This window comes from Podarcis filfolensis, assembly GCF_964270895.1.
Source record: "Podarcis filfolensis genome assembly, chromosome: 3".
Taxonomy (NCBI): domain Eukaryota; kingdom Metazoa; phylum Chordata; class Lepidosauria; order Squamata; family Lacertidae; genus Podarcis; species Podarcis filfolensis.
In genome coordinates, this window is record NC_139606.1 from 92,196,900 (window position 1) to 92,223,367 (window position 26,468).

The window sequence follows — 26,468 nt, forward strand, 5'->3', positions numbered from 1 at the left end:
TTAGATATATATTTACTGAGCACCTGATGGGTTTTTACTAAAGGGTGATAAAGAAAGGCTTTGGAGTTGGGAGAAATAATCAAAACTGAGAGACGTTTCTTGGGCACAGGTTGTTCCTGCTCTCAGTTCAGATGCTTGGTTTCATTTTGGTCATTCCATCTCAGAGGAGTGTTTAGCTGAAAAGAAAAGCTCTAGCACATCTCCAAAGAGCAACTATAAAGGTTGGGGCAAGATTTCTCATGTGACTAATGAAAGGGGGCTTGCCAGAAGTATAGAAAACAAGGAGCAGCATAAATCAAATGGATGTTATTGTAATATAAAACCAGATGAAAACCTTTAGAAATTTAAATGACAGCAAAGATAAATTTGATGGAAACTAGGAACTCTGCACAAATCAAAATTGTAGTGTTATAAGAAATATTACTGAAGCAAAAAAGTAAATAATATCATGCTTAGATGGCAAGGAATGAAGGCAGAATACCTGGTTTGGGGCCTCTTAGTACTCTCAATAAACCTTGAAGTGAGGCATAGTCACAATGCTGACCTTTTGGATTTGTTTGACACCTTGCTAGCAACTGAAGCCAAATAGTAATGGTCTCTTTGCTGAGCACCGGGAACCTGTGTGGCTTTCCCTGAATGAGCCCAGAGTGGTAGCATCCTCTGTTGCATGCCCAGAAATCTCACAAACTGAATCCAGTATCTGCCAAGACTATATTTTCAGTTACCTGCAAATGTAACTAGGGATAGAGAAAAAGTGGAATTCTTGTTAGCTGCTCTAAAACTGGTATACTACTTTCTGGAAGTCTCCCATAATTTGAGCATCAGCATTTTCAAGCAATGTGAAGTCCCCCTCGCACCTTTGAACTACCTGATTGCTCCTTTAAAAATAAATAAATAAATCACCTTTTCATGTTGCCATTCAAGACATGTTGCTGCCTGAGGCAATGAACAAGACAGCATCACTCACCCTCCAGTTTTCTTGGACTGGTAGCTTAATCTTACTTGAACACTGGTGGTTGTCTCCACTGCAGCTGAGAGCAGATGGGTAGTTTAGTGGGTACAGTGCAGGCCACATGGTGCCTACAACTGTGGGCATCAACAGCTCCCCACCAGTCCTCACCTCTGCACTTGTGTACCTGAGACAGCCATCTCATTCTGCCTAATGTAAGGACTGGACTTGCACGTGTAGCTTAGTTCACACTAACATATGACTGTATGGGGGAGTTATGACAATGATTTGGGACTGCTTTCATGTAGAGAACATGACTACATGGACTTGCTGTATAATGAATTATAAAACAGGGTTTGCAGTGAAGGTAATCCAAAATCTTGAAAAGGTCAGGTAGCTGCCTCGCAGGGTGTTAGCTGCAAAAAGGTACTACAGGAGGTCCTGTCCTTGTTAAGTTGTCAGTTCTTTCTGATTATTCAGAAACAGCAAGAAGACCTGAGTATGTTGAATCTGACCCAAACCATAATTTGCTTGTGGAAAGATATTCTTAATGTGGGATGATGCAGAATTTCTGGAAGTTCTTGTAGATATGCAAAATTGCTATTATGCCCAAAACAAAAAGAGAACAGTGAATTATGTACAACGGAGCTTTATAATAATTACACTTTAATGCTGTAACTTCAAGTGACACCTGTGTTTGATTCTAGAGCCTTGAAGAAACCAGGCCCTCTATTGAATGGAGTAAGTCCCATTTAATTACTCTGCGTTTTCTTTAATGTATACTTGTGCTATTGGCCTAGAAATAAAAACATATGAGTGGGGTCCACCTAACCAGCCCCATCAGCGGAAGCCATACACAAAGACCTATTGCAATGGGACTTCCTCTCCCTCTCCTTCTCCCTCTCCTTCTCCTACACTGCCTTCAAATTGGATTTGGGGATTGAGAGCCCTGAGACCAGAGAATGGTGGGGGGAGGAGAAGGGGGGAACCTTTCGTCTGGCTAGCAGGAATGCTTGCACAGATTAAATTATTAGAATAGTGTGATGTTGAATTCCAACACACAAACACACACAAACACACACTTCATTTCTAATGCTGCTTTGCTACATTTCCTAAGGGATACATGTGCAGTATAAAATTATTCAGACTAATGAATGGCAATAGTAATTAATTTTACCCCCTCCAGACTGCTCCAAAATGTGACAGATAAACTGCAAGTGCTTCAGCACTATAGTACTTCAAATGAACGCTAAATGCATTTTCTAAAATCAACACCCAGAAGTAACAATGCTGTTGACGTTATAATTCTGTTTCTTTCTTCATTAATTTTTAAGTTACATTTATTTTTATTGGTGGCATAACCAATAAAACTCATTTCGAGACTTGCAGGCCTGTTCCCTCCTGTCTGAAATTTTAAAAATTCCCTTGAGGGGAGGAAGTAGTATACACATACAGTAAACCATTTTTGACAGTTATAGCAATCTTTTCATAGGGAAACAAAAGTTATGCTAGTAAGAGCTAAATGCTCTGAAAGAAGTTTTGGCAGATTTGCTTTGTAAATTTTTTGCCTTTTGTTTAAGAACTAAATCCAGGGAATTGCTGAATAGTACATAACACCTATTTAACAAGCAATCATAAATTATGCAGTTGGCCTTGTCATGTTGTTTTCCTTTAAATGGCTGGAAGCATTAAAATCTGCCTTGTGTATATGAATAGCTCAATCCAAATCTCAGTTTTGAGTACTGCTGCTGCCTGGAGTCATTTTCCATCTTTTTATTCAAACTAAATGTTGTTGTTTATATACCACTTTTGATTTCTAGAAATACACCAAGGTGGTTCACAACAAATACAAGCCAATAGAAAAATAAGTAGTGTGAAACCAATTATAAAAATGGGGACTTCCGGGTTGGCGCCTCCGGCAATGGCGGAGCTCCTCCGATCGGGAGGAACTTGCTCCGTGGAAAGCAGGGTCTGACCGCCACAGCGAAGGCGGAGACCCATTGAAATCACAAGCGGGAGAAGCTTGTGAACCTGGGATTTGGCTGGCACCTTTTGCGCCTCCCCTACTCGCAGGGAAACCCTGTTTTGGGGATCCGGAGCGACGTGGGGTGAGTGGCGCGGTGCTTCGAATTGACTGCTTCTTTCACGGAGTGAAGCCGCATTGCTGTTGCCGGAGAGCGCTGACTTTTTCCTGTGGACAGTTGGACTTTAAACAACTACCCGTGAGTAGAACGGAAAATTGGATCCTTAAATATCTTAATTTGGCACCGAAACGGGAAGGTCTTAAACAGGAAGTCCGCCTTCCTCTTTTGTAAATAGATTGAAGCAAAGACGTTACAAGCTAAAGTCTTGGAAAGCCTTTGGTAAAGGATTAAATTTCCATCGGTTAAAATTACAAAACCGCCCTTGGAAGCAGGAGAAGAGGGGGGAAATTTTGGACCTAGCGAGCCTGCAGGAGAGAGTGAAAAATCAAATTACCACTGCTCTGAACCTGGATAAGGGCTGCCAGAAAGAGTGACGTTTTGGGAGAGTTCATTGACTGTGAACAGAAAGTATTTGACAGCTAGCTAAATAAGAGAAAGATACTGTTTCCATTGTCCTCTTCTGCGTTTAAAAAGGAGGAAAAGTAACTGAAAATTGAAACTATCTTTTATGGCTTGAGTTGTGTTTGAAAGGATTGATACAAGTGGAGACTGTTTCCCTCTAGAGGGAGCTTTTGAAACTGTTACAGGAGTGTAACTGGGGAATCTCCAGCTGCAAGATAAGAAATTGTGAGAACCAGAGATTGACCTTGGACCATTTAAAAATGTTGACAGGAGAAGCCATAGTGACTATATTATGCAAGATAAGCTATTTGCTGGAACAGCTTCATAAGAAGACGGATGACATGGCTTTTAAAATTGACAACTTGGGACAAAAAGTGACTAACATGAGACAAAAAGTGAGCACCAACACAGAAATAATTCAGGACTTGGTACAGGAATCTACTTTGGCAGGACAAATTGTGGAGGAGAAGGAGAAAGCTGTTGCTGTTGAACCTAAAGTAATACAAGCGGGATCCTCAATCTTACAGAAGAAAATTGAGGACTACAAGTTGAGGCCTTTTATGATCGAATCTAGAAAAAATCAGAATCTGAGGATCGGATCCCGGCCTGGACTGAAGAAGGAAAGTTGGAAAGATCCCTCTATGAAGGGATTAACTGACTTTTGGGACATGGACTTGGGTCTGGAGGAGATTGAAGTTCTGGGGGCCTTTGGATTTGGAGGAATCTTGAAACATGTCCTGAAACACTTTATGGATCCTAGCTTCAACTATGGAAATTCGGCTGACCTGTCCAGAAGGAATAAAAGTATTGTTAGATTGGCGTCTTCCCGAGATCTGCTCTTTAGCATTAAAGAATATGAAGAAGACCTGCAGAAGGGACCTGGAAAAGAGTTAATTTTTTTAAAAAATAATATTTATTAAATCAAATATCTTTAATACGGTCAGTGACCAGGAAGCAATTTATAAAAATATGACATTAAAAGTAGTATTGTGCTACAAATAACAGTAGAAATATGGCCAATTCACAGAATTGGTGCTTATATTTATAACCAGGTTTTGACTTTTAAAGTTTTAAAAATTCAATTCAGGTGTCGCTACTGTTTATTATCGTTCCTTCGATGTTTACAATTTGAACTCCGTTGTTGACATCATTGCTCGTCTTATTCTTGTTGCAATGTAACAGTACTTTGCCACGGACCTGTTAATTTCGGGCTCTTTGTCAGCTAAGAGGTGTCTGATATAGGTGTCGTCTGTGCTGCGAGGTATTTTCCTCAGAATCGGTTCGATCAGCTCTATAATATTTATTAAAGATTTTTTTTTAATTATAAAAAAGAAAAAACAGAAAAGAAGACAAAACAGAAAAATAGAAAGAAAAAAAAAAGAAATACATCCATCATTCTCAAATTTCTAACTTTCATTACCTTCTTTCTTTGACCTCCTCCTCCTCCCCTTTCTTGTATCCTGGTTAATAATTATCACAGCAAATCCTTTCCATAGTTCATAATATTTTGTCCTTTCATTATCTTAATCTATTTTCATCTTGTCTTATAGCAAACCTTAAAACTTAAAACTTAAATCTTATTTTTACCAACTTCTCATAACCATATCATTAACCTAATTCTTTAAACATTTTTACTAGAACCAAGTAGTTCCATTTCAACATTTTCCTAACATTCATCAATTATTTTAAAACAGTCCTAATGATAAAAAAAAGAAAAGTAAGACAATCCAATCTTCATCCAGCGTCCCTTCCTCCTGGTTCCGGATTTTGTCAGTCCTTTTTGTCCCATTTATCTAGCGCATTAACCTGGTGTCCTTATATCCGAGGCCCTCAAGTCTCTTCCATGTCCCTTCCGCGGCTCTTCTTCATATTTTCCTTTCACTCGTAGGAACTCCAGCTTAGTAATATCTTTGACCCTTTTCAACAGATCAGCCCCATTTCCATAGTCCAGACTAAACTCCATGTGATATTTAAACACCTGTTTCAGATTCCCTCCAAAATTAAAAGCCCCCACAGCTCCAAACATCTGACGGCCCATTACCAGACTCAGAAAGTCCAAACATCCCGGCATGGGAGGGTCATTCCAACCCCCCATTTCCAAACCAAACTGAACTTTATCTTTCCAAATCTGGTTTTTTCCAAATTCATTTATCAAATCCAGAGGCTCATGATCCTGCAGGGCCGCAACTCCCTCCATTTCTGACACCCAGGATTCAGCAGTATCCTCTTCTCTCATCTGTGCTGTCATAGCACACTCCTGTTTTAGTTCCTGGGTAGGCTCCATGTAGTTTCCTACTGCCTGTTCAAAATTTCTGGTCGCATTAGTCATCAAATCCGTCTTCTGGCTTAGCTGATCCAATAGGGCATTTATTTTACAGAAAGCACCCAACAGAGCTTCTGAAAACATTGTCCTGCAAGGTCACAAGTCCTTTCCCACGATTGTAATCTGTAACAGCTGCAAGCTCCTGAAGTTGGTTACAATTTCACAGTCTCCCTCTAGGGGGAAAACTTGTTTATTCTTTCTTTTAAGAACAATAGCAACAAAGTTTCTTTTTTAAGATATTCAGTCAATATTTGTTCCTTTGAAATGCGAAAGGAAACAATGAAGTCACTATGTTACTTTTCTTTTAGCTATCTGTCAAAAACATTTGTCTCTGGTCAATGAGCTTCAAACGTCAATCCTGACACTCCGCTCCAGGATCAGGACAGTGAAAAGTTACTTTACTTTAAACTCACTTCTGCAGGTTTAAACAGTCCAAAAAACAGTCCCCCTTCTTCTCCTGCTACCGAAGGGGGGTTCCACGATTTTAAATGATGAAAGCCAATCCTTTAAAAGTGAATTTCTATGCTCTAGTTACATTATCTTTGCTTTATTCTGACTACAAAGAAACGGAAGGCTGACTTCCTGTTTAGACCTTCCCGTTTCAGTACCAAATTGAAATAAATTTTAAGTCCAATTCCTCTCTACTGGCCAATCCTTATTTAAAGTCCAATTGTTCGAGTTTTAAGTACTCACGGGTGATTCTTTAGATGCCAAATTGTCCCAGGAAAAAGGCAGCGCTCTCCGGCAACGGCTATGCGGCTTTGCTCCACGGAAAAAGCAGTAGACTCACAGCACCGCGCCACTTCCCCCTCTTCGCTTCGGAGCCCATTCATGGGTTCCTTTGCGGGTTGGGGGGGCGCTAAAGGTGCCCGCTGAGTCCCATGGTCACAGGCTTCATCCGCCTGTGATTTTTTAAAGGGTCCCCGCTTCGCCGTAGCGGAAACGACCCATTTCGCGAGGAGCGAAATTAATGAGTGATAGAAAAATGGTAGAATGAAATTTTATGGCCTTAGCAGAAATGTTATAAGGAGTTAAGCATATATAAGTATTTTAGTCTTAATGGAAAATAAGGTTAAAAATATGTTGAGATGTTGAGATATTTATAATATGATAGAAAATAGAGAAAGATGGAAAGGATTTGCTGAAACAATTAATAGAAGTGGAATACAAAAAGGGAGGTGAGAGGAGGTCGAGGAAACAAGGGAATGAAAGATAGAGTGTGGAAAAGGTGTGATGTATGTTTTTAAATTGTTTTTGTTTTGTTTTATTTAGGGTTAGGGTTAGGATTTTGTTTAGTTTAGTTTAATGTGTTTAGTTTAATGTGTTTAGGTTGTGTTTTGTATTGTTTATATATTGTATTGTATTGCTTTTTTTCTCTTTTGTTTTTTTCCCTCTCTTGTCTTCTTTTCTTTTCTTTTCCTTTTTTGTAATCTTTAAAAGTAATAAATATTTTTTAAAAAGAAAGAAAGAAACCAATTATAAAAATGTAGCTACTCATAAAACTATTTTAGGGTCGCCATATTTCAAAAAGCAAAAACCAGGACACCCCAAAAATTGTTGAGCTTTTATTTGTTGTTGTTGTTTAGTTGTCTTAGTCATGTTCGACTCTCCGTGACCCCATGAACCAGAGCATGCCTTGGAAACTCACTTTCTTCTCAAAGCTTCTCCTTTTTTATGTCCATGGAGTTTTCTTGGCAAAATACTGGAGTGGTTTGCCAGTTCCTTCTCCAGGCGGATCACATTTAGTCTAAATTCTCGGCTATGACCTGTCCGTCTTGGGTGGCCCTGCATGGCATGGCTCATAGCTTCTTGGGGTTATTCAAGCCCCTTTGCCGCAACAAGGCAGTGATCCATGAAGGGGGAGCTTTTATAGGAAAGCCCAAAAGTTGAGCTTTTTAAAGACAAACCCCAAAGTTACAAAAAAAGGCCAAGAAAACACAATTTTTCAGTTTACTTGCTGAAAATCCAGGAAAAGCCGCCATAGACATCACGTCCACCTTTGAAATCCCAGTAATGTCTGGAAAATCCCAGGCGTATGGCAGCCGTATTTCATTAAAAAAAGAAAAGAAATTCTGATGCCCTCCAGATACTGTTGGACTACAACTTCCATTGCTCCCCAGCTGACATGGCTAATGGTCAAGGAGGATGGGAGTTTTAGTTCCACAGCTACATGGAGGGTGTAATGTTGGTTACTTCTGATTTATCTAGTTATTAAACCGTCACCAAACAGAAGTTTAACAATATGAAAGTAACATAAGGTAACATCAACAGAAGTTAACTCGGAGCCAATTAAATTACAGTATAAACTTAAAATGCTGACTACCTCTGGCAGTTCACAACATACCCCTTTAAAAAAGAAATGGTCCTCTTGTAACAAATATTAAAATAGAATATTAAAATATAATTGAATAAAACAAAACAAAACATCACAAATCTGAATAAAGTTATATAAAACCCAAGTGAATAAGGCATGAAGCAAACTTTGAATTCTGAATCTCCCAGTCAAGACACAGCATTCTTTATTAAGACTTTTCTCCTCCCATCAGTTACTACAGTTGTACAGAAAATGTGCAGTTTCCACAGTTGTATATTTATCTTGTCCACCAGAAGATTAATTACTGAGTCATGGTCAGACCTCATCTCCCCATCTCTCCCTACAATATGACCCAAGTATTGCCTTTTCAATACATTATATAAAGGACGGCATATGTACAAGCTGTCTTCAGTTGTGGGTAAATATAAAGTGGTCGGATTTGGAAGCTAGATATGTTGTATCAGGGATGATATTCCTGGTGGCTTATAGGGGTGTGTTGATTAAAGAGCCGCAACATCCATGGTCACTATGGTGGTATATTCTGGCAGACTGTCATTGTGCTGTAGTTTCATCAAGAAATCAGTAGAGTTCCACAAGTAACTTGGAGTATTGGTGGCATGTGGTCCAAAAATGGAGTTAATATAACCAGACAGTGATAACATGAATACACAACAATAGTTGCTGGCTTCTTTATTTTGGGTAGGAGATCCCCTGGCCAAGGCTCTCTGGATGTGTCAGTATAGGATTGCTTCTGCATATCTGTAGCAAGTTCCTTCATCAGGATATGTGATTCTTTCTGGTATTCTTCACTAGAGCCTGTAAAATATGACTGTGTTCTAGTCTGCTGCTGGATCCCATGGAGAAGGCAGCAAGGCAGGTCAGGAGTTGCAGGACCATGGATAGCTCTGAGTGAGCAGATTTGCTCCTGCAGAGGTTGAGAGCAGTCTGAGGGCTCTTAAACCTCAGCCTCCAGACAAGCTCCGCCTGGCTGAGAACTTCAGTTTCTTAAAGGGCCAACTCTCTGGGCCTGAAATTGAGCACTCCTCTGTTCCTTAGCTCTCCCACCTGGTGTGTGTCCTGCTCTGCTGGACTAGTGTGGTACTGAGAGAGGCATTTGCTTCCTCAAGCTCAGCAGAAGGCACCTGTGAGGATCGTGATCTGGCCGCAAAGAGCCTGATGGTAAAGGAGGTTATTCTGGGGGATCCTCTCGAACAGTCTCACGCACAGTGATCTGATCTGCAGCAGCTGGTTGTGAGCCCTGAACTGGGTCTGTTATCTTACATGTCACGGCAAATACGGTGCTGGATAATTGCCTCTCAGTCTTTTGTAATGTATTCCAACTTTTTCATGATGACAACAGCTTCTCCTTTTCCAGACTCTTTCATTAAGATGTCAGGACTGTTTCTGAGGCTGTGGATGACATCACATTCTGTTCTCCTGTGATTGTGTGGCAAATGATGCTGTTTGTTGATTGCCTCAGCTTGGGCTGATGCAGAGTGACTGGCTCAAGGTCACCCTGTAAGCTTCTCAGCTGAGGCAAGAATCTAAGCCCAGGTCCTATTTGACACTCATTTTGATGCATGGCTCTGGGGGCTCACAGTTTCTGACTCCCTGGCTAAGGGAGATGCCAGCTCCTTCCTTAAACCTCCTGAGCCTTTTTTCCTTTCTTGCTGGAGTGGTGGCAGGATTAAAAGAAGCCACTGGCATTCTATTCAATGGCTCTTGCCTACATTTCTCTAATAATAACCGACACCAAGCTTTGCAGCCTTATTCTTATTCCTTTGTTTCTCTTTGTTTATTCTCTGTTATTCACACTACCCTATAAACAGCCCTGTAGTTGTCCCAATCTTGCTGGATGGCTCATCCCACCTCAGTCTTGGTTTTCCTAACCGTAATATAGCCAAGGCTATCCTCCTTGTGCTTGCTAATGCCAGACCCATCCCAGAAAGTCATCTGACAAAAGAGGTAAGCAAGCTGCATCTTAAACAGGGTTATTGTATGCCTGCATCTTAAACAGGAAACAGTAGGTAACTGAAGCCCCTAAGGAATAGGTGTGGAAGACACACACACACATGTGCAATTGCAGAAGTTGCTTCTCTGATTAAATGGTAAGTGTGGCATTCAGTACCTAAGGAAAAGCTTGCTAATCTGTGCACGTCTGTCCTTTTTCTTGTCATAGCTGTAAGTGGGCACTTCAGCTAATGTCCCTAATGAGGGAGAAAACCACCCAGAGGCAGAGAGCTCTGCATCTGCATGCTTAAAAGAAGGGGCTCTTAGTGGTTGTGATTGTTCAGGAGGCTCTAATGGCTTCTTTCTCTTTTAGTGTGACACACGGCACATTTGTGCCCCTTCTGCTGTAGTCCCTCTGCAGCATTTTGTTCCAGGTTGATCTGAGGTAACCCTGCAGCTGCAGTGTACACTGAGTGAATATGAGAAGCATGAGCAGAAGATCATGTCCTGCTGTCAGCAGCAAAGCCTATGCTTCCTGACACAGCAGAGCAACAGAGAAAAAAGGCCAGGTGAATTTGGAAGCCCAAGAAATAAAATTGAATTGGTTTCAGAGAAAACTTGCTTGTGAAAAGTAGGTTCAACCAAGGCGAACCCTTGGCAAGTAGAAATATGGACAGTGCTCAGATCTACACAATTTTGTTCTTAAGGATGACAGAATTGCCTTGGATACATGTCTTTGCTTCCCATCTTTTTTTGAAAATGAGGATTGTCTCTTGGGGCTCTGACTATGACATCATAGCAGTCTCGCAATTCCTCTGTAGTCAGTCTCTAGAGACTTAAAGCTAATGTAACTCAACCCTCAAGCTTCTCTTCTCTGGGCTGTCAAAAAAAGTGAGTTTCACTCTTGATAAAGCCTTCACAAATATTTTTTACCACAAACACACTTAAATGTAGTCACCTTGCGGCTATATCTCATACATTGAGATAAATATTATTTTTATATGTATTTGGATAAAATACATATTTAGATCTGCATTTTCATACAGATTTTTAAAAACATTCACAGAGTAATATGGACATGGGATGGAACGGATTAATGAATGAATGAATGTGAAAATGACAAACACAGACATTCATGAGAAAGTTACTGGTGTGGACTGTACTCCCCCACCTTGTCTAACTTTAAGCCATTATTTTCCATCCTTTGCTGGGAGGGAAATGCTGTCAAGATGCTGCTGTGTGGCTGCTGGATCTGATATAGTATTTGGACATTGTTCAACTGTCGCTTTTTGTGGTTACATAGGGGTGGCGCTGTGTTCTAAACTACTGAGCCTAGGGCTTGCCAATCGGAAGGTCAGTGGTTCAAATCCATGTGATGGGGTGAGCTCCCATTGCTCTGTCCCAGCTCCTGCCAACCTAGCAGTTTGAAAGCACGTCAAAGTACAAGTAGATAAATAGGTACCGCTCCAGCAGGAAGGTAAATGGTGTTTCTGTGTACTGCTTTGGTTTCGCCAGAAGCGACTTAGTCATGCTAGCCATATGACCTGGAAAAACTGTCTGCAGACAAACGTCGGCTCCCTCGGCCAGTAAAGCGAGATGAGCGCCGCAACCCCAGAGTCGTTCACGACTGGATTTAACTGTCAAGGGTCCTTTACCTTTACCTTTTAGGGAAGAAAACTACTGCTCTTATTTAATTTTGCTGATTTTATATTTATTATCCTTAAGGGTTTTTGACATTACTTTTAACCTCTTTAGATTACAAGCATTGTAGCAGTAGATAAACAAACAGCAACCCAGTTCTAAGTTTATAATATTGTGAGGGCTTTTACAGTTGATATTGTGGGTTTTTATTCTGTTGGTAGGTCATGGGCTGTTCTGTACAGCAACAAGAAGGGTTCCAGAAAATAGAATAAAAACTTGTATTATTTCTCTATCAGTTTACAGAGAAATGGATTCAGACCTGGTTCTAAAGCAATTCTTGCCTAGCTGGATATAACCTTCCCTGCAAGATAAGGCTTTTCAGCTGGAACCAGCTCAATTAGTTTTCATGCTTACAACATTTCCATGGTTCTTTTCAAAGGCTTATCTCTGAAAATTCTCTTGGCTGGTTTAAAAATGTTCTATAGTGACCAGGGCAACAGATGTCAAGGCCTTTACACTAACACTGGAGTTAATTTAATATGTTTAATGTGAAAGAGCTGCTCAAACTTTAACTCTTCTGAATTTGCTGATGAGCAATAGCAGGAGGCTTTTGAATAGTCAGTGAAAAGCGCTAAATGTCATAACATTATATAAACTGATTACTGGGAGCACATTTTTCTGTTATGATTGGATAGAAAGAAGGTTATTGAGATGGTAAAAATGTGCTATTAAATAAAATAGAAGCCTGATATCTTGATACTATCATCATTCCAGGATATCTTTAGTAATAGGATGCCTGATATGTTGAAAAATTCTATCTTTCATCACACATGATAACTAGCTGCACCAGATAAATGCAGTAAGCAGTATGGGTGGGAAGCTAGTTTCTAATCCTCTATTTCACACCCAATGCTTCACATTATATTTTTCCTATGTAGTGGTAATCTCTGTGTACAGATAAGAGTATCTCACATATTCTGAAGTGCATCATGAGTGTTATTTTCACCAGTGCCGGTCCTACCCTTAGGCAGAGGGAGGTATCTGATTTTGGGTCTTATGAAAGGGCAGTCCATTTGCAACCATTTATTATTTTTTTGTTTCACCCCCAGGGAAAAGTTATTCTGCCCCAGATGCCAGAATAATTTGGTCAGCTGTGGGTACTATGCACCTTGATTTGCAGGTGAGAGGGGACCATTTGCTTGTCTACTTGAGGCGGCATAACATCTTGGGCTGGCCTGCTTTCATAGCAAGTATGTGGGTGTGTCATTCTTGCAAAATGGCCCTCGGTGTACACTGGATCAGGTGCTTATGCTTTCACTGTGGGAGGCATATCTAGGGTGGAATTTTGAAAAGAATACAAGACCTCCAGACCCTCTGCCAGTGAACTCTTTTATGTAAAAGCTAGCAAAGTAGCTAGGAATTCCATTTGGTGAGTGAGTGGACTGGTGGGGGAATGATAGAATCATATGGTTTCTGTTCTGGCTGTGAATGAAGGAAACATCCCTCAGCTCTTCCCTTTTCCACCAGCCTATTTGGTAGAGGGTTTTTTTCTATATCACTGTTTTGGTAAGATGCTATTATAGGGGAGAGAGCTTCCTCTTCTTTGAGGCCAGCATAAAAATACAGGCTACTAGCCTCTGAGTGGGCTAGGGTTTGGGTCCCCCCCCCCCAGTTAGTAACTTTTCTGAGATTATTTACAAAGGTGGTTTAAAGAGGCATCTGTTTGTGTTTTTCTCTGGATTAAGTTGGAGCAAAATGCACAAATCCTTTGGGTGCCTCATTTGAAAATTAAATATGCACCAAGTTAGATTGTTTAAGAATTTCCAGGAGTGTAGTCATGCTACTTATGCACCACAAGTACTAATACATTTATTATGGCATAAGCTTTCAGTGACTAGAGTCTGCTTCATCAGATATACAAAGTGTTATTTTGAGTTGGCAGGTAGAGCCGCATGGTTGTAGAGTGATAGGCAAATTGTAAGCAGTCATGTTAGAAGCAAAAAGTACAGAAACTGATAATTATATTAAAACTTAAAATATTGAGGGGGGGGGTAAACCAAAGTGACTACTCACAATGTTGTATTCTGCTAGAAGCACACTATCTCTTTCCTGAGCAGACTTTTAAGAATTGCAGCAGCCCATTTTATGTTACATTTCTTTAATGTAGTGCATGTTTAGTGGCCTTTAAGGGTTTGTTATGATAACTGACTTTAACGTTGGGACTACTTAGCAGCTTTAAAAGCATTTATATTTACATTTTATCTATGTTTTTTTGGTGAATTGCCTAACAGAACAGGGAGGCTTTATGTTTCAGAGGGAGAAAGAGGAGGAAGAAACACCCACGAGTGGATAACCTATCCAGGCAGTCTTAATAATACCTCCCCTTTTCTTTCCATTTAAAAATGTATTTCAAGATTGCTGAGGCATTTTTCTCTTCTGAATAGTAACTGGCCTTGCTAATACTGTTTCTTGGCAAGCTGAGGTTCTTTGAGTTTTAACTACTTTGTAAACTGTAAAAATATCTGTGTAAATATTGCCTTTATTCAAGTTCTATGAAGTCCAGCATGGTCATATTTCACATTTTGTTCAGAGGAGTCTACATATGAAAAACATTACAACATATACATACACAGCTATATGCTATTGGACACTTCTTCCTAAGGCTGACCTTTATATAAATGTGACACTATCTGCATTAATAAACTGTGACCTTGGATTATGAATTCACAAATAGGCTCTATCCCAGGGGTGGGGAACCTGTGGCTCTTCAAATGATGTTGGATTCCAGTTTTATACACCAGAGAATTTATGTGCCTAGGGCTAGGAAACATTATATCCTCATCCTGGTTAAAGTTAATTGTTTCAGCATCATTTGCACTTGGGGACATTGGGGAACCGATGTTCCTCTCTAAGCTGTTAGCCTGGTGTGGTGGTGGGATTTTCTGTTGTTGTTGATACTTGTACCATGCAATACAGACTTTTTTTTGGGGGGGGGGTGTCTGGGAGAAAATTGTTCTCTGTGTTGAGCCACTATGATATTTTTCTCCCTTGGCGTCTCTTGATGCTTAATGTTCAGAAAATAGCGAGCCCCTAAGATACATCTCATTCAAAACCAAAGCATTAAAAGTCAGAAGTTGGTAGCTTTCAAACTTTCCAGGTCTCCCCCCCCACTGGCATTAATTGCCCTCCTGCTGTGCCAGTTGTGAAGCTGTTTAGCATTCAGCACCTGCTTAGTTTGTCTGTCTCATTTTCTGGGGGTTTATTCGTTTCCTGTAAAGCTTCTTTGTAAACCTCCACGGTGTATGTTGATATAAGCTTCATAAAGCAGTTGTCACCTTATACTTTACAAAAGGTCGTCCCTTGGTAATTCATCTTAACATGTAAGTGGAAAACAAATCCTGGCAGTGAATCATGTCGCTGACCCTACCACACTACAGATATTACTCCCCTGATTGGTCTGCCACATCTTGCTTCCCTTTCCTTCTCACACGTAGTGCAGCTGCCTCATCTCTGAGGCCACTTGATGTCCATGCAGAGGAGTGACACTTGGAAAGAGGTTATATGAATGTGCATGAAATCCAGCATGTAAACCTGAGCAGCATGATCATTCTCCCAGCTTAAATCGGGGAATTTCCTATCTGATATGGGCATAGACACATTGGGATTTTCTTTTCTTTTTTTTAATGATATTTTATTAAGGTTTCAAAAAAAGATTACAAAGGTGATAAGAAAATAGAAAAAAGAAAACAAATAATACAAAATACAGAATAGAAAAAAGAATTAAAAAAACGGTTAAAAATAAATCCATCTTTCAATGTCTTGCCTTTCATTTACTTGTTTCCCTGACCTCCTCACACCTCCCTTTTTTGTATTCCATTTCGAATGGTTAATTCAGCAAATCCTTTCCCTCTTTGTTTTTATCTTAGTTCTTTATCTTAACATATTATAACCTTATATTTTCATCTATTAACAAGTCATTTTTACATACTCCTTTTTAACATTGTTGCTAAAACCGCTTCATTTCATTCCGACATCATTTTAACATTCATTAATTTTGCAGTGTTTCTGTAAATAGTCCTTAAATTTCTTCCAATCTTCTTCCACCGACTCTTCTCCCTGGTCTCGGATTCTGCCAGTCATTTCCGCCAATTCCATATAGTCCATCACTTTCATCTGCCATTCTTCCAGGGTGGGTAAATCTTGTGTCTTCCAATACTTTGCAATAGGTATTCTTGCTGCTGTTGTGGCGTACATAAAAAAGTTCTATCCTTCTTTAACACCAATTGGCCGACCATGCCCAGGAGAAAGGCCTCTGGTTTCTTCAAGAAGGTATATTTAAATACCTTTTTCATTTCATTATATATCATCTCCCAGAAAGCCTTAATCTTTGGGCACGTCCACCAAAGGTGAAAGAATGTACCTTCATTATCTTTACATTTCCAACATTTATTATCGGGCAAATGATAGATTTTTGCAAGCTTGACTGGTGTCATGTATATAATTTTCATAATTTTCATAATATTCTCTCTTAATGCATTACATGCCGTGAATTTCATACCTGTGGTCCACAACTGTTCCCAGTCAGCAAACATAATGTTATGTCCAACATCTTGTGCCCATTTAATCATAGCAGATTTAACCGTTTCATCCTGAGTATTCCATTTCAACAGCAAGTTATACATTCTTGAAAGTATCTTAGTTTTGGGATCTAGCAATTCTGTTTCCAATTTTGATTTTTCCACCTGGAAGCCAATTTTCTTGTCCAAATTGTAAGCCTCCCTTATTTGATAATAATGAAGCCAATCTCGCACTTTGTCTTTTAGTTTCTCAAAGCTCTGCAGTTTCAATTTATCTCCTTCTTGTTCCAGAATTTCCCAATATTTCGGCCATTTGGCCTCCATATTGAGCTTTTTCTGGGCCTTCGCTTCCATCGGTGACAACCACCTTGGGGTTTTATTTTCAAGTAGGTCCTTATATCTTATCCAGACTTTAAACAATGCTTTCCTGACAACATGGTTTTTAAATGCTTTACGTGCTTTAACCTTGTCATACCACAAATATGCATGCCACCCAAAAACGTTATTAAAACCTTCTAAATCCAAAATGTCTGTGTTCTCAAGAAGCAGCCATTCTTTCAACCAGCAGAATGCTGCTGATTCATAATAGAGTTTGAGGTCTGGCAGGGCAAATCCACCTCTTTCCTTTACATCAGTTAGTATTTTAAATTTTATTCTGGGCTTCTTGCCCTGCCAAACAAATCTAGAAATGTCTCTCTGCCACTTCTTGAAACAATCCATTTTGTCCAAAATTTGCAATGATTGAAACAAAAATAACATTCTTGGCAATACATTCAGACACATAGGGATTTTCACACACACACAGAATATTAATGGAATCTGGAATTATAGAGTTGGAAGGGACTCTGAGGGTCATCTAGCCCAACCCCCTGCAATGCAAGAATCTCAACTAGATCACAATAGAATCATAGAATTGTCAGCTTTAAAGGCAGTGGTCAGAGAGGCTACTGCAGAGGTATGTAGTTTCAGGCATTGGTGGGTCAATATTGTTGTTTAGTCGTTTAGTCGTGTCCGACTCTTCGTGACCCCATGGACCAGAGCATGCCAGGCATTCCTGTCTTCCACTGCCTCCCACAGTTTGGTCAGACTCATGCTGGTAGCTTCGAGAACACTATCCAACCATCTCGTCCTCTGTCGTCCCCTTCTCCTTGTGCCCTCCATCTTTCCCAACATCAGGGTCTTTTCCAGGGAGTCTTCTCTTCTCATGAGGTGGCCAAAGTATTGGAGCCTCTACTTCACAATCTGTCCTTCCAGTGAGCACTCAGGGCTGATTTCCTTCAGAATGGATACGTTTGATCTTCTTCCAGTCCATGGGACTCTCAAGAGTTTCCTCCAGCACCAAAATTCAAAAGCATCAATTCTTCGGCGATCAGCCTTCTTTATGGTCCAGCTCTCACTTCCATACATCACTACTGGGAAAACCATGGCTTTAACTATACGGACCTTTGTTGGCAAGGTGATGTCTCTGCTTTTTAAGATGCTGTCTAGGTTTGTCATCGCCTTTCTCCCAAGGAGCAGGCATCTTTTAATTTTGTGACTGCTGCCATCATCTGCAGTGATCATGGTGCCCAAGAAAGTAAAATCTCTCACTGCCTCCATTTCTTCCCCTTCTATTTGCCAGGAGGTGATGGGACCAGTGGCCATGATCTTAGTTTTTTTGATGTTGAGCTTCAGACCATATTTTGCGCTCTCCTCTTTCACCCTCATTAAAAGGTTCTTTAATTCCTCCTCACTTTCTGCCATCAAGGTTGTGTCATCTGCATATCTGAGGTTGTTGATATTTCTTCCGGCGATCTTAATTCCGGCTTAGGATTCATCCAGCCCAGCCTTTCGAATGATGAATTCTGCATATAAGTTAAATAAGTTAAATAAGTCAATCTTGGAGGCAAAACACACAATGCGCTGCAATCAGCTCCTTTTTGAATCACAGGGATTTAGTCTCTGTCACAACATTATATTTTGTGCATGAAATATGGGCCCACATGCAGGTCTTCTGACCTTTTTAGTTAAACAATTGAATTGCCAGTTTAACAATAGACAAGTTGGTAGCTGTGTCAGTTGGCCCTATCTGCACCTTTAACTGAGTTTTCCTCCTACAAAGGAAGTCGTTTTTCCTTGTTCTGGGCAGCAGTAAGAAAGATCAGTTTGAGAAGGGCTCTTCTTTTCTCTGCTTGAGAGTAAAAATGCAATTGGTTTTAAGCCTTCTAAGAAGCTGCTGTAACTCCAGCCGTCTTGCCTTGATATAGTTGTTCCTTACCTCCAGAGTTTAGCATGTCAACATACTGTTTTTATGGTTGTTTTTCTCACTTTCCTAATATTACATTAGGTTTCACAAATACAATTTTTTTGTTGTTTGCCTTTTCTTTGCTCAAAAACTCAGCCTGCCAGAGTCTGGAGTATTTCCAGCCCAGGTTTTAAATAAAGCTCAGGTAGCTGTAGAAACTAGGCTCTGAGACAGCTTAGCGGAGAGATCTCTGGTGAGCTGAGGATGGTGCCACGTTTGCCCTAATGGACCAGCTTCCATTGCAGCTTGGTAGAAGTCAGGCAGAAATCTGCTGTTGACAGGAAACCAAAACTGTACTGTAGAACAAAACACTTGGTTGAAATCAGGGTACCAGGATAAGTATGTAGGTAACAGTGTCTGCAGGATCCTATATGATGATAATTGCTGCTACTCTAAGATGTACATGGGAAGTCCACAAGCATTGCACACTGCTACCTCTGCTGGGGGGGGGGTTGTACATGTGTGCAAAGGTGGGGAGACTTCTAAAATGTAACTTTGGTGTTAAAAGTGATGTGGCAGAAGACAAAAAGTTAGGTCAGAATGGGGGTGGGTGCAGTAGAAACATGGAGTTGGAAACCTGGGAGAAAGTTCAACGGAGGGGTTATTGAGGTCAGGGGTTCAATGTCTGAGGATGAGAAAAAGCCTTTGAAAGGCAGCGGTATTTTATTGCAGACCCCACTTGTCACTTTATGAAACTAATATGACTGTAATACTGTATTGCCTTGGAATCTCACTTTGGCAGATGTTGGAGATGGGAAGAACACTGTCTACATTTCTGACCAAACATCACATATTTTGCCTCTTTGTTGACGTAGGTTTTGATGAACTCCATGCCTGTGCTGATCCTGGATTCCCTGAATATGGATATAAGATGCCTGGCGCAGGTGTTTTCTTTGAAAGTTCAGTAGTCCGGTTCCATTGCCAAGAAGGATACAGGCTTAAGGGCCCATCCAAAAAGCTTTGTGAGAGACATTTCAACGGCTCCCTAAGCTGGAAGCCAAGCGAGAAACCCGTGTGCCTCCAAGAAGGTAAGTCTATTTACTGCCAACAAACTTTGCTTGTGAAAACTCCATCTTTCTATCATATCTGTGTTTCCAGCTCACGGGATCATGCTCAAAAAAAAATTCTTTCTGAGAAGACTTTTTACAACAAATGGAAACTGGAGACCTAGCTGAATCCAGGCAATAAATGCAATATCATTTTCATTCCTACCAGTAGTATTCCAGGTTATCCTGGGTTCCCCAGGCAAAACCTTCAATTCCTCTTGAGCAAACAATCATTAGAGTTAAAATATTTATAAAGAATGTTGTGTGCTGACAAATTTGGTACATTCTTATCCCTCTGTGTTTGGTGAACTCTGAATTGGGGCAGAAGATTCGGGAGTCTCTTGATACATCTTAATGAACAGATGAAAAGTTCATCTGATGTTATTAGTTGTATTTAATTACTATTCTGACAAATGAATGCTCTTTGTAAAATTTTAATGTTATGTTTTACTGGGCATTATGGTTAAATTTATAATGATGATGAGGGTATGTGTTAAATGGAGTATTAAATCAGTTATGTATTGCGGGGGATGTTGTAAATTATTCATTTGGGTTCGGAAAAGAATGGCAGCCAGATTATAAAATGCAGTAATAATGCAATTTTACTTCTATATTTAGGAACACATCTGTGGGAATAAAAGAACTTGTTTTCTTTTGTATGTAATTAGTTCAATTTTCTTATGTTCATTTTCTGTTTCAGACATATTTGACAATTTTTGCTGGTCTAACTCTGGCTCTTGCCAGCAGTAGTCTTGGAAAAAATCTTTGTCCGTGGAAAAGCTTCACCATTTATTAAACAACATGCACTAAAACTCCAGCTCTTTGATTTATTGGGTGCTTGTCAATGATAATGTTGTGATCAATAAATTTAAAAATATGGGCTGTCTTTAGTGTGTTTGTGCATGAATGTGCAAACATGGATAAACACACCACTAAAAATGTTCAGATACCATTTTGCTGGAAGAATCAGCTTGCTATGTATTTTAATAGTGTTGATCAAGCCCTTGTCATGAGCAATACATGCATTTGCAGCAAATTAGATCAATTGAACACTGGGGGGGGGGGCAGAGAGGTGAGGAACCTGTTTTTCCTCCTCTGTGACACTTCAAGTATTGTCATGTTTTAAGTCTTCTCCTTGTGTTGCAGCTGCCAACAAGGTGGTATTGGCCTAACTGGAGTTGTGAACTGTTTATTTCATAAGTTGCCATTGGCTAAAGCAAAATTGGCATAGATATTTTGTATATTTGTGATGGTTCAAAAGAGGGGAATGACAAGGTATTGTCATCAGTAGCATGGAGTCCCAAACAATAGTGTATTATGAGAATAGTGAAATCATGAGGAGCACCAGCTCTTCAAAGAAGTCAATCAGAATCAGAAGCCTTCTGATCAGCTGAATAATGTGTAGAACCCAATGATTTTGGGATTGCAGGTGGTTCTATTTTCTTTGGGCCATGATCATTAGCTGCATGGCAGTGACACTATATTTGAGATTCTTTACCACACTTTACGCTTTATCTTTCTTGCTTCAGGTTAGCAAGCTTTGTGTGCATACTAAGTTTGTTTTCCACATTATTACATTCTGAAGGCAAAACAAAAAGGCATAAATTTGAAGCTTCTAGGACAACAGAATCAAATTTTCTTAGGCCTAGAAGACAATTTTTCTTTAGGATGATGGTTGTGCATTTTATGCTGTGGTAGTAATCTCATGAAAGGTATTTATTTATGTTTTGCTTTGCACTTGTGCACCGTTCTTCGTCCATGCCCACACACCTTTGCAGACACTGGCACTGAAGTCATATAGTATCAAGGTAAAGGATGAAGCGACATACAGTATATGCAGAAGCCTTAAATGGTTGGGGGCGGGGGCGGCAAATGATGTATCCGCATATTCACAATGTAAGATTGCATATTACAGCCTTGTAATTATGTTCTTGTTATTTTTAGCAAGTAAAAAAAACTGCTTCCAGCCTTCTAGGCGCCTAGATGTGGCCCCACTTACTCTCAGTGTGAGCATGTGCTGCCCCCTCCTGGCCTCCCACCAATGCTCTGATGTGATCTGGAATTGCTGTCAATGAGGAAACGTAAACATTTATACCCCGCCCATCTGGCTGGGTTTCCCCAGCCACTCTGGGCGGCTTTCAACAGAATATTAAAATACAATAGTCTATTAAACATTAAAAGCTTCCCTAAACAGGGCTGCCTTCAGATATCTTCTAAAAGTCTGGTAGTTGTTTTTCTCTTTGACATCTGGTGGGAGGGCGTTCCACAGGGCGGGTGCCACTACCGAGAAGGCCCTTTGCCTGGTTCCCTGTGACTTGGCTTCTCGCAGCGAGGGAACCGCCTTGGCACTGGACCTCAGTGTCCGGGCAGAACGATGGGGGTGGAGACGCTCCTTCAGGTATACTGGACCAAGGCTGTTTAGGCTGTTTAGGGCTTTAAAGGTCAGCACCAACACTTTGAATTGTGCTCAGAAATGTACTGGGAGCCAGTGTAGGTCTTTCAAGACTAGTGTTATGTGGTCTCGGCGGCCACCCCCAATCACCAGTCTAGCTGCCACATTCTGGATTAGTTGTAGTTGTCTGGATTAGATAACACATACAGGTCACGAGGTCTTACTCTTGGCTTGTAAATTTATGATCAAACCATATCCTCGGTTCGTTGGTAGAAGAATACCTAAAAAAACAAGCTGAGTTGCATTGATAGATTGCTAATAGATTTTAACGCTAACTATCAACCGAGGTATCTATATCAGGAATAAACACTTTTGAGCTTAACTCCTCCTTTTAGGAATAATCCTGCCATACATTTTCAGGGTGCATGGGTGTTAGGGGAGGGGCATTACTTTTGGCGGGGGTCACATTGTGCTTCTTCTGGGGTAGTTTGTACACCTTTGGTCCCCATCCTGCACTCAGTTCTCACCTGTGGCTCTTAGAAGCTGTCAGCATGCAGCAGCAGCCACACCTTGGGAAATTGCTTTGACTGGCCAGCTAAACCAGGTGAGGGTAGCCGCTGGGTCTCAAACCCTCGGTGAGTTAGGGACTTTGTCCTGCATGTGAAAATGCAGCCTCCAAAATGTCTTGGACCAACCCATGTCAATCTACCCTTGGGATGATTTGTGTGACTGTTCCATTATTCTTTTAAAAGTTGGATTTTCTTCTGTCGGGGGGTGGGGGGCAGAGTATGGAATGAGCATAGGGGAAACATCAGTGTGTCATATAGATGCCCTGTAAAAAGTGAGTGAACAAAGTGTGGAAACTGTGCACTAAATTCCTATTGTGGAAACAGTTCTGGTACTTGATATGTCAAGACTAGGTGGGACAACATTAGCTTTGCTACAATCCTTTCTGTATACAAAGAACCTAGGAAGGCAGTTGCACTGCACAAGCTCAGAAGCTTTTTTTTACGTTCTTAGCCAGAGAAAAATACTCCCAGAAAAGGAACTCAGTTTGGTATGCTGTCTCAAATTACAAACTGGAGCCAAAACCAGGCAAATAGGTGATTTGACAACATAGCAAACTAACATATGCTACCGCTTTTCAAGTCACAAACTTGGCTATGCTCCTGTTAAGACTAAAAGAAGCTGGGGATTTAGACTGCTTCTATTCACTGACAGAGAAACACACCTTTCTGAGCAGTTTCAAATGTAGAGGGGACAGGAGGTACAAGCATCTGTGTTGTGTAAATAGTTCAAGTGTGATCAATCTACAGGGAAACAGAAAACACAATATATTTGCACTTACTACTCTCGCAGCACTCATGTCCTGACTCAACTTATTATTTAGAGGGAGCAGAATGTGAATGTTTTGCTTTGCTTATGCCTCTCCTCTTCACTATCCCTATACATTGTGATGCTCTCTTTGCTGTTGCTTCCTCCCCCTTCTCTGGTTTTTGTATGTATGCATGTTATGGAACACAAGTAACTTGCATGAGGCAGCAGAGGATGGCTGAGTGGGCATATGAATGATGCACACAGACCTCTTATTCCCTAACAACCCTTGTGTTACTTATGTGCATAAGTGGGAGAAGGGGGCACAAAACAGGACGCTGTGCATGGCCACCATGGCCACAGTGGACTAGGTCATGTGCAAAATGTAATGTGCAAAGTACCTCTCAGGCTCGTTAACGTTGGATGTCTTAGTGCTATACTTCTGTCATAACAGAATATTACACTTGGGATTTCAGAGCTTGCATTTTCTCTGTTTATCTTTGTTAAAAGGTAAGCACCACATTGATCTGCTAAAGCTGGGTTTGTTTTGTTTTGCTTCTTGCATATCTTAAGGCACAGATATCATAGTTAAAAGAAATAGTCTAGAGAAAAGCATGTTAATATTCATTTCCATTGCCGCTTAGAGATTGTGTTTTGGGCTTTCAACAGTGTGTTTACTGAGAAAATAGAGGGGCTAAGCATCTTTTCAGCAAATGAGGAGTTTTAAATTTTCTGTTTTAACTTTGAGCTGTTCCATATAGAATATGTATTTACTTACCCCAGTTGCTAAAGTGGGAGCTAGTAGTTACAGGTTTTTCCCCCAAATATTTTAGAGTCTTGGGTAAAAAACAAACTGTACAGTTTCATCCTTTGTACATAAGTGTTCAGCAGATTTTCCTCCTTGAACAAGTCTCCTCTGGCTGAAGCTTTGAAGTTGGTTTAATAGCAGAAGCTATTTGCAGGGATGGCAGTCCACTAACAGCTCAGTGAAAGAAGCAGTGTTTCTGGCCAGCATCCACACAATTAAAATGGTGCAATCTACAAGCCATCATCTGAAATAAATGAGAGTGAAGTCATTGTATAACAGGATCAATGTTTCTTGCTTTTGAAAATGAAAATCTTATATTTCACCTCAGTTATGTTCCGTGTCTATTTGTGGAACAGCAAGACTCCAAGACAACAGCAAGCCACAAGTCAATGATGTATTCATTGATGTTTTTGCTCACAGTTGGTCTGTATATGTCACTCTTGAGATCAAAGATGCTGTGCTTTCTTCCTCTCTTAGTTTTGCTTCTTTGGTCTTGTGCCCCCTCCCCACTGCTTGCTGTGGATAGAGTCCGTGCCCTATATCCTCCCCACACTGCATAATGCAGTGGGATAGAGTGCTGGCATTGTGCGTGAGGAAATTGTGCTTCACAGTTTCCACTTGCCTAAGAAGACTGCTGAGTGGCCTTGGGCAAATTGTGTTACCTCTCAGTCTAAATAACCTTACTTGACTATTGTAGTTCTCAAAGGCTGATTTGGAGAAAGGAATGCAATAGAAATGTAACGTATAAAAAGAAATTGATAAAAAAAAACAGGCACAGTTCAGTAAGAGCCGACATAGAACACCTAGTATCCTTTATAACACTTGACATGCTGCAAGCCCTTCTTAAGTGGTTGTGTTATTATCTACTGTATTTAAAAATATTAGAGTACAAGCAAGTTGTGCTCTGCAACAAAATGTTGCTGTGTACTCCTGGTGTGTATGTGTCACCTGAGCCTAGGGAGGCTGAAAAAAAAAAGTTAGTAGAAAAGATAGGAATCTTTGCTCTACCTTGGTTTTCTTTCTGAAGAAAAAAAAAATTTTTGATTTCTTTTTAAGAGTTCTGGAACATTTCAAAGGACCAGCCTTCATGCAAGTCAATGGAACCTGAGGCTTATGTGTGCTTGATTTGGCCTAGGAAGAGGTCTGAGGGGGAGCAATTTAAATAAATTGACCTTTTTGCCACCTGAAAGGTATGGGGGATTCTAAACTGGGAATCCCAACCAAATTCAGCCTCAGCATTGACCTGCACAGTGGAACAGGATTCTCACACCCACAATTTAGTATTGATTCGTTCCGTTTATAGACAGCTCTGTACTATGATTGCAAGGCAGTCCGCAATAAATGAATGAAACTATAAAATGCAAATCAGTACAAACAGCACTCAGTACAATACCAAAATAAATTAATAAATCCATAAAATTTGTAACTGATTATTTCAGCAGACCGCTCACATCACCCAGCACAAACCAAACATCAGCATATCACAGATTTTCCTTGGTTTCCCAAAAAGGGAATTAGGAGGCCAACCAGAGTGCTGTCGGATGCAGTGCTGGGGGCTGCTGCTGAGATGGGAATCTGTGAAAATTGCCCTCCCCCGCCCCTTTTCCAGCTAAGAATGCAGGAGCCTCTGCTGCTATTAATCAACCGATACATACACTCTTTATGACTAATCTATAGGATAGATATAGAGCTGAGGTGGGGGTTGAGCTCCTGACCTTAAATGTCCTTTTGTGCTGCAGCTTGTAATAGACTCTTGTGTAAATCACAAAGGGGGGAAAAGGGAATGAGTAAACTAATCCATAGTAATGTGGAGCAGAAGGAAACTAAAGTATAAATATGCAAACACTCCTTTTAATGCCACTTGTGATGCAAAGAAGTAAATAGGGATTCAAATAATCTGATGCTGTGGAGGCGCTCTGAGGTTTGAAGATGACTGAGGATGGGGATGGATGTGACTGACGCATTATAAAATTATACATCATTTAAAAATACATTTCATAAAAGGGAAGACATATTACTAGCTTTCAGTTAGTCTAATACTGTAGCAGATATGTTTGGTATGTGAGCAGTGTTTTTTTTCAGCCAGAGTGCAGTTCCGGCACCTCTCAGGTAGGCACCATTGCTCCCCCCGGTAAATAATAATAATAATAATAATAATAATAATAATAATAATATAGTAATAATAATAATAATAATAATAATAATAATAATAATAATAAATCATTTCGAACTCTTCTTCATATACCTCCAGTTGTTATTTTTTTACTCTTTATAGTAATATTGTTGATGGAGTGGTTGTATTTTTATTTTGCTGTAAAGGTAGT

The 26,468-nt window shown here is 40.3% G+C and overlaps 1 protein-coding gene across 3 annotated transcripts in view; it reads left to right on the forward strand.

Moving 5' to 3' along the window:
- SUSD4 (sushi domain containing 4) overlaps positions 1 to 26,468 on the forward strand; it is a 75,840-nt gene that overhangs the window by 26,374 nt on the left and 22,998 nt on the right. For all 3 annotated transcript variants that reach the window (XM_083605289.1, XM_083605290.1, XM_083605291.1), the window contains exon 3: positions 19,400 to 19,612. In XM_083605289.1, the coding sequence (XP_083461415.1) occupies positions 19,400 to 19,612 (213 nt within the window). The remainder of the gene's footprint in view (positions 1 to 19,399; positions 19,613 to 26,468) is intronic.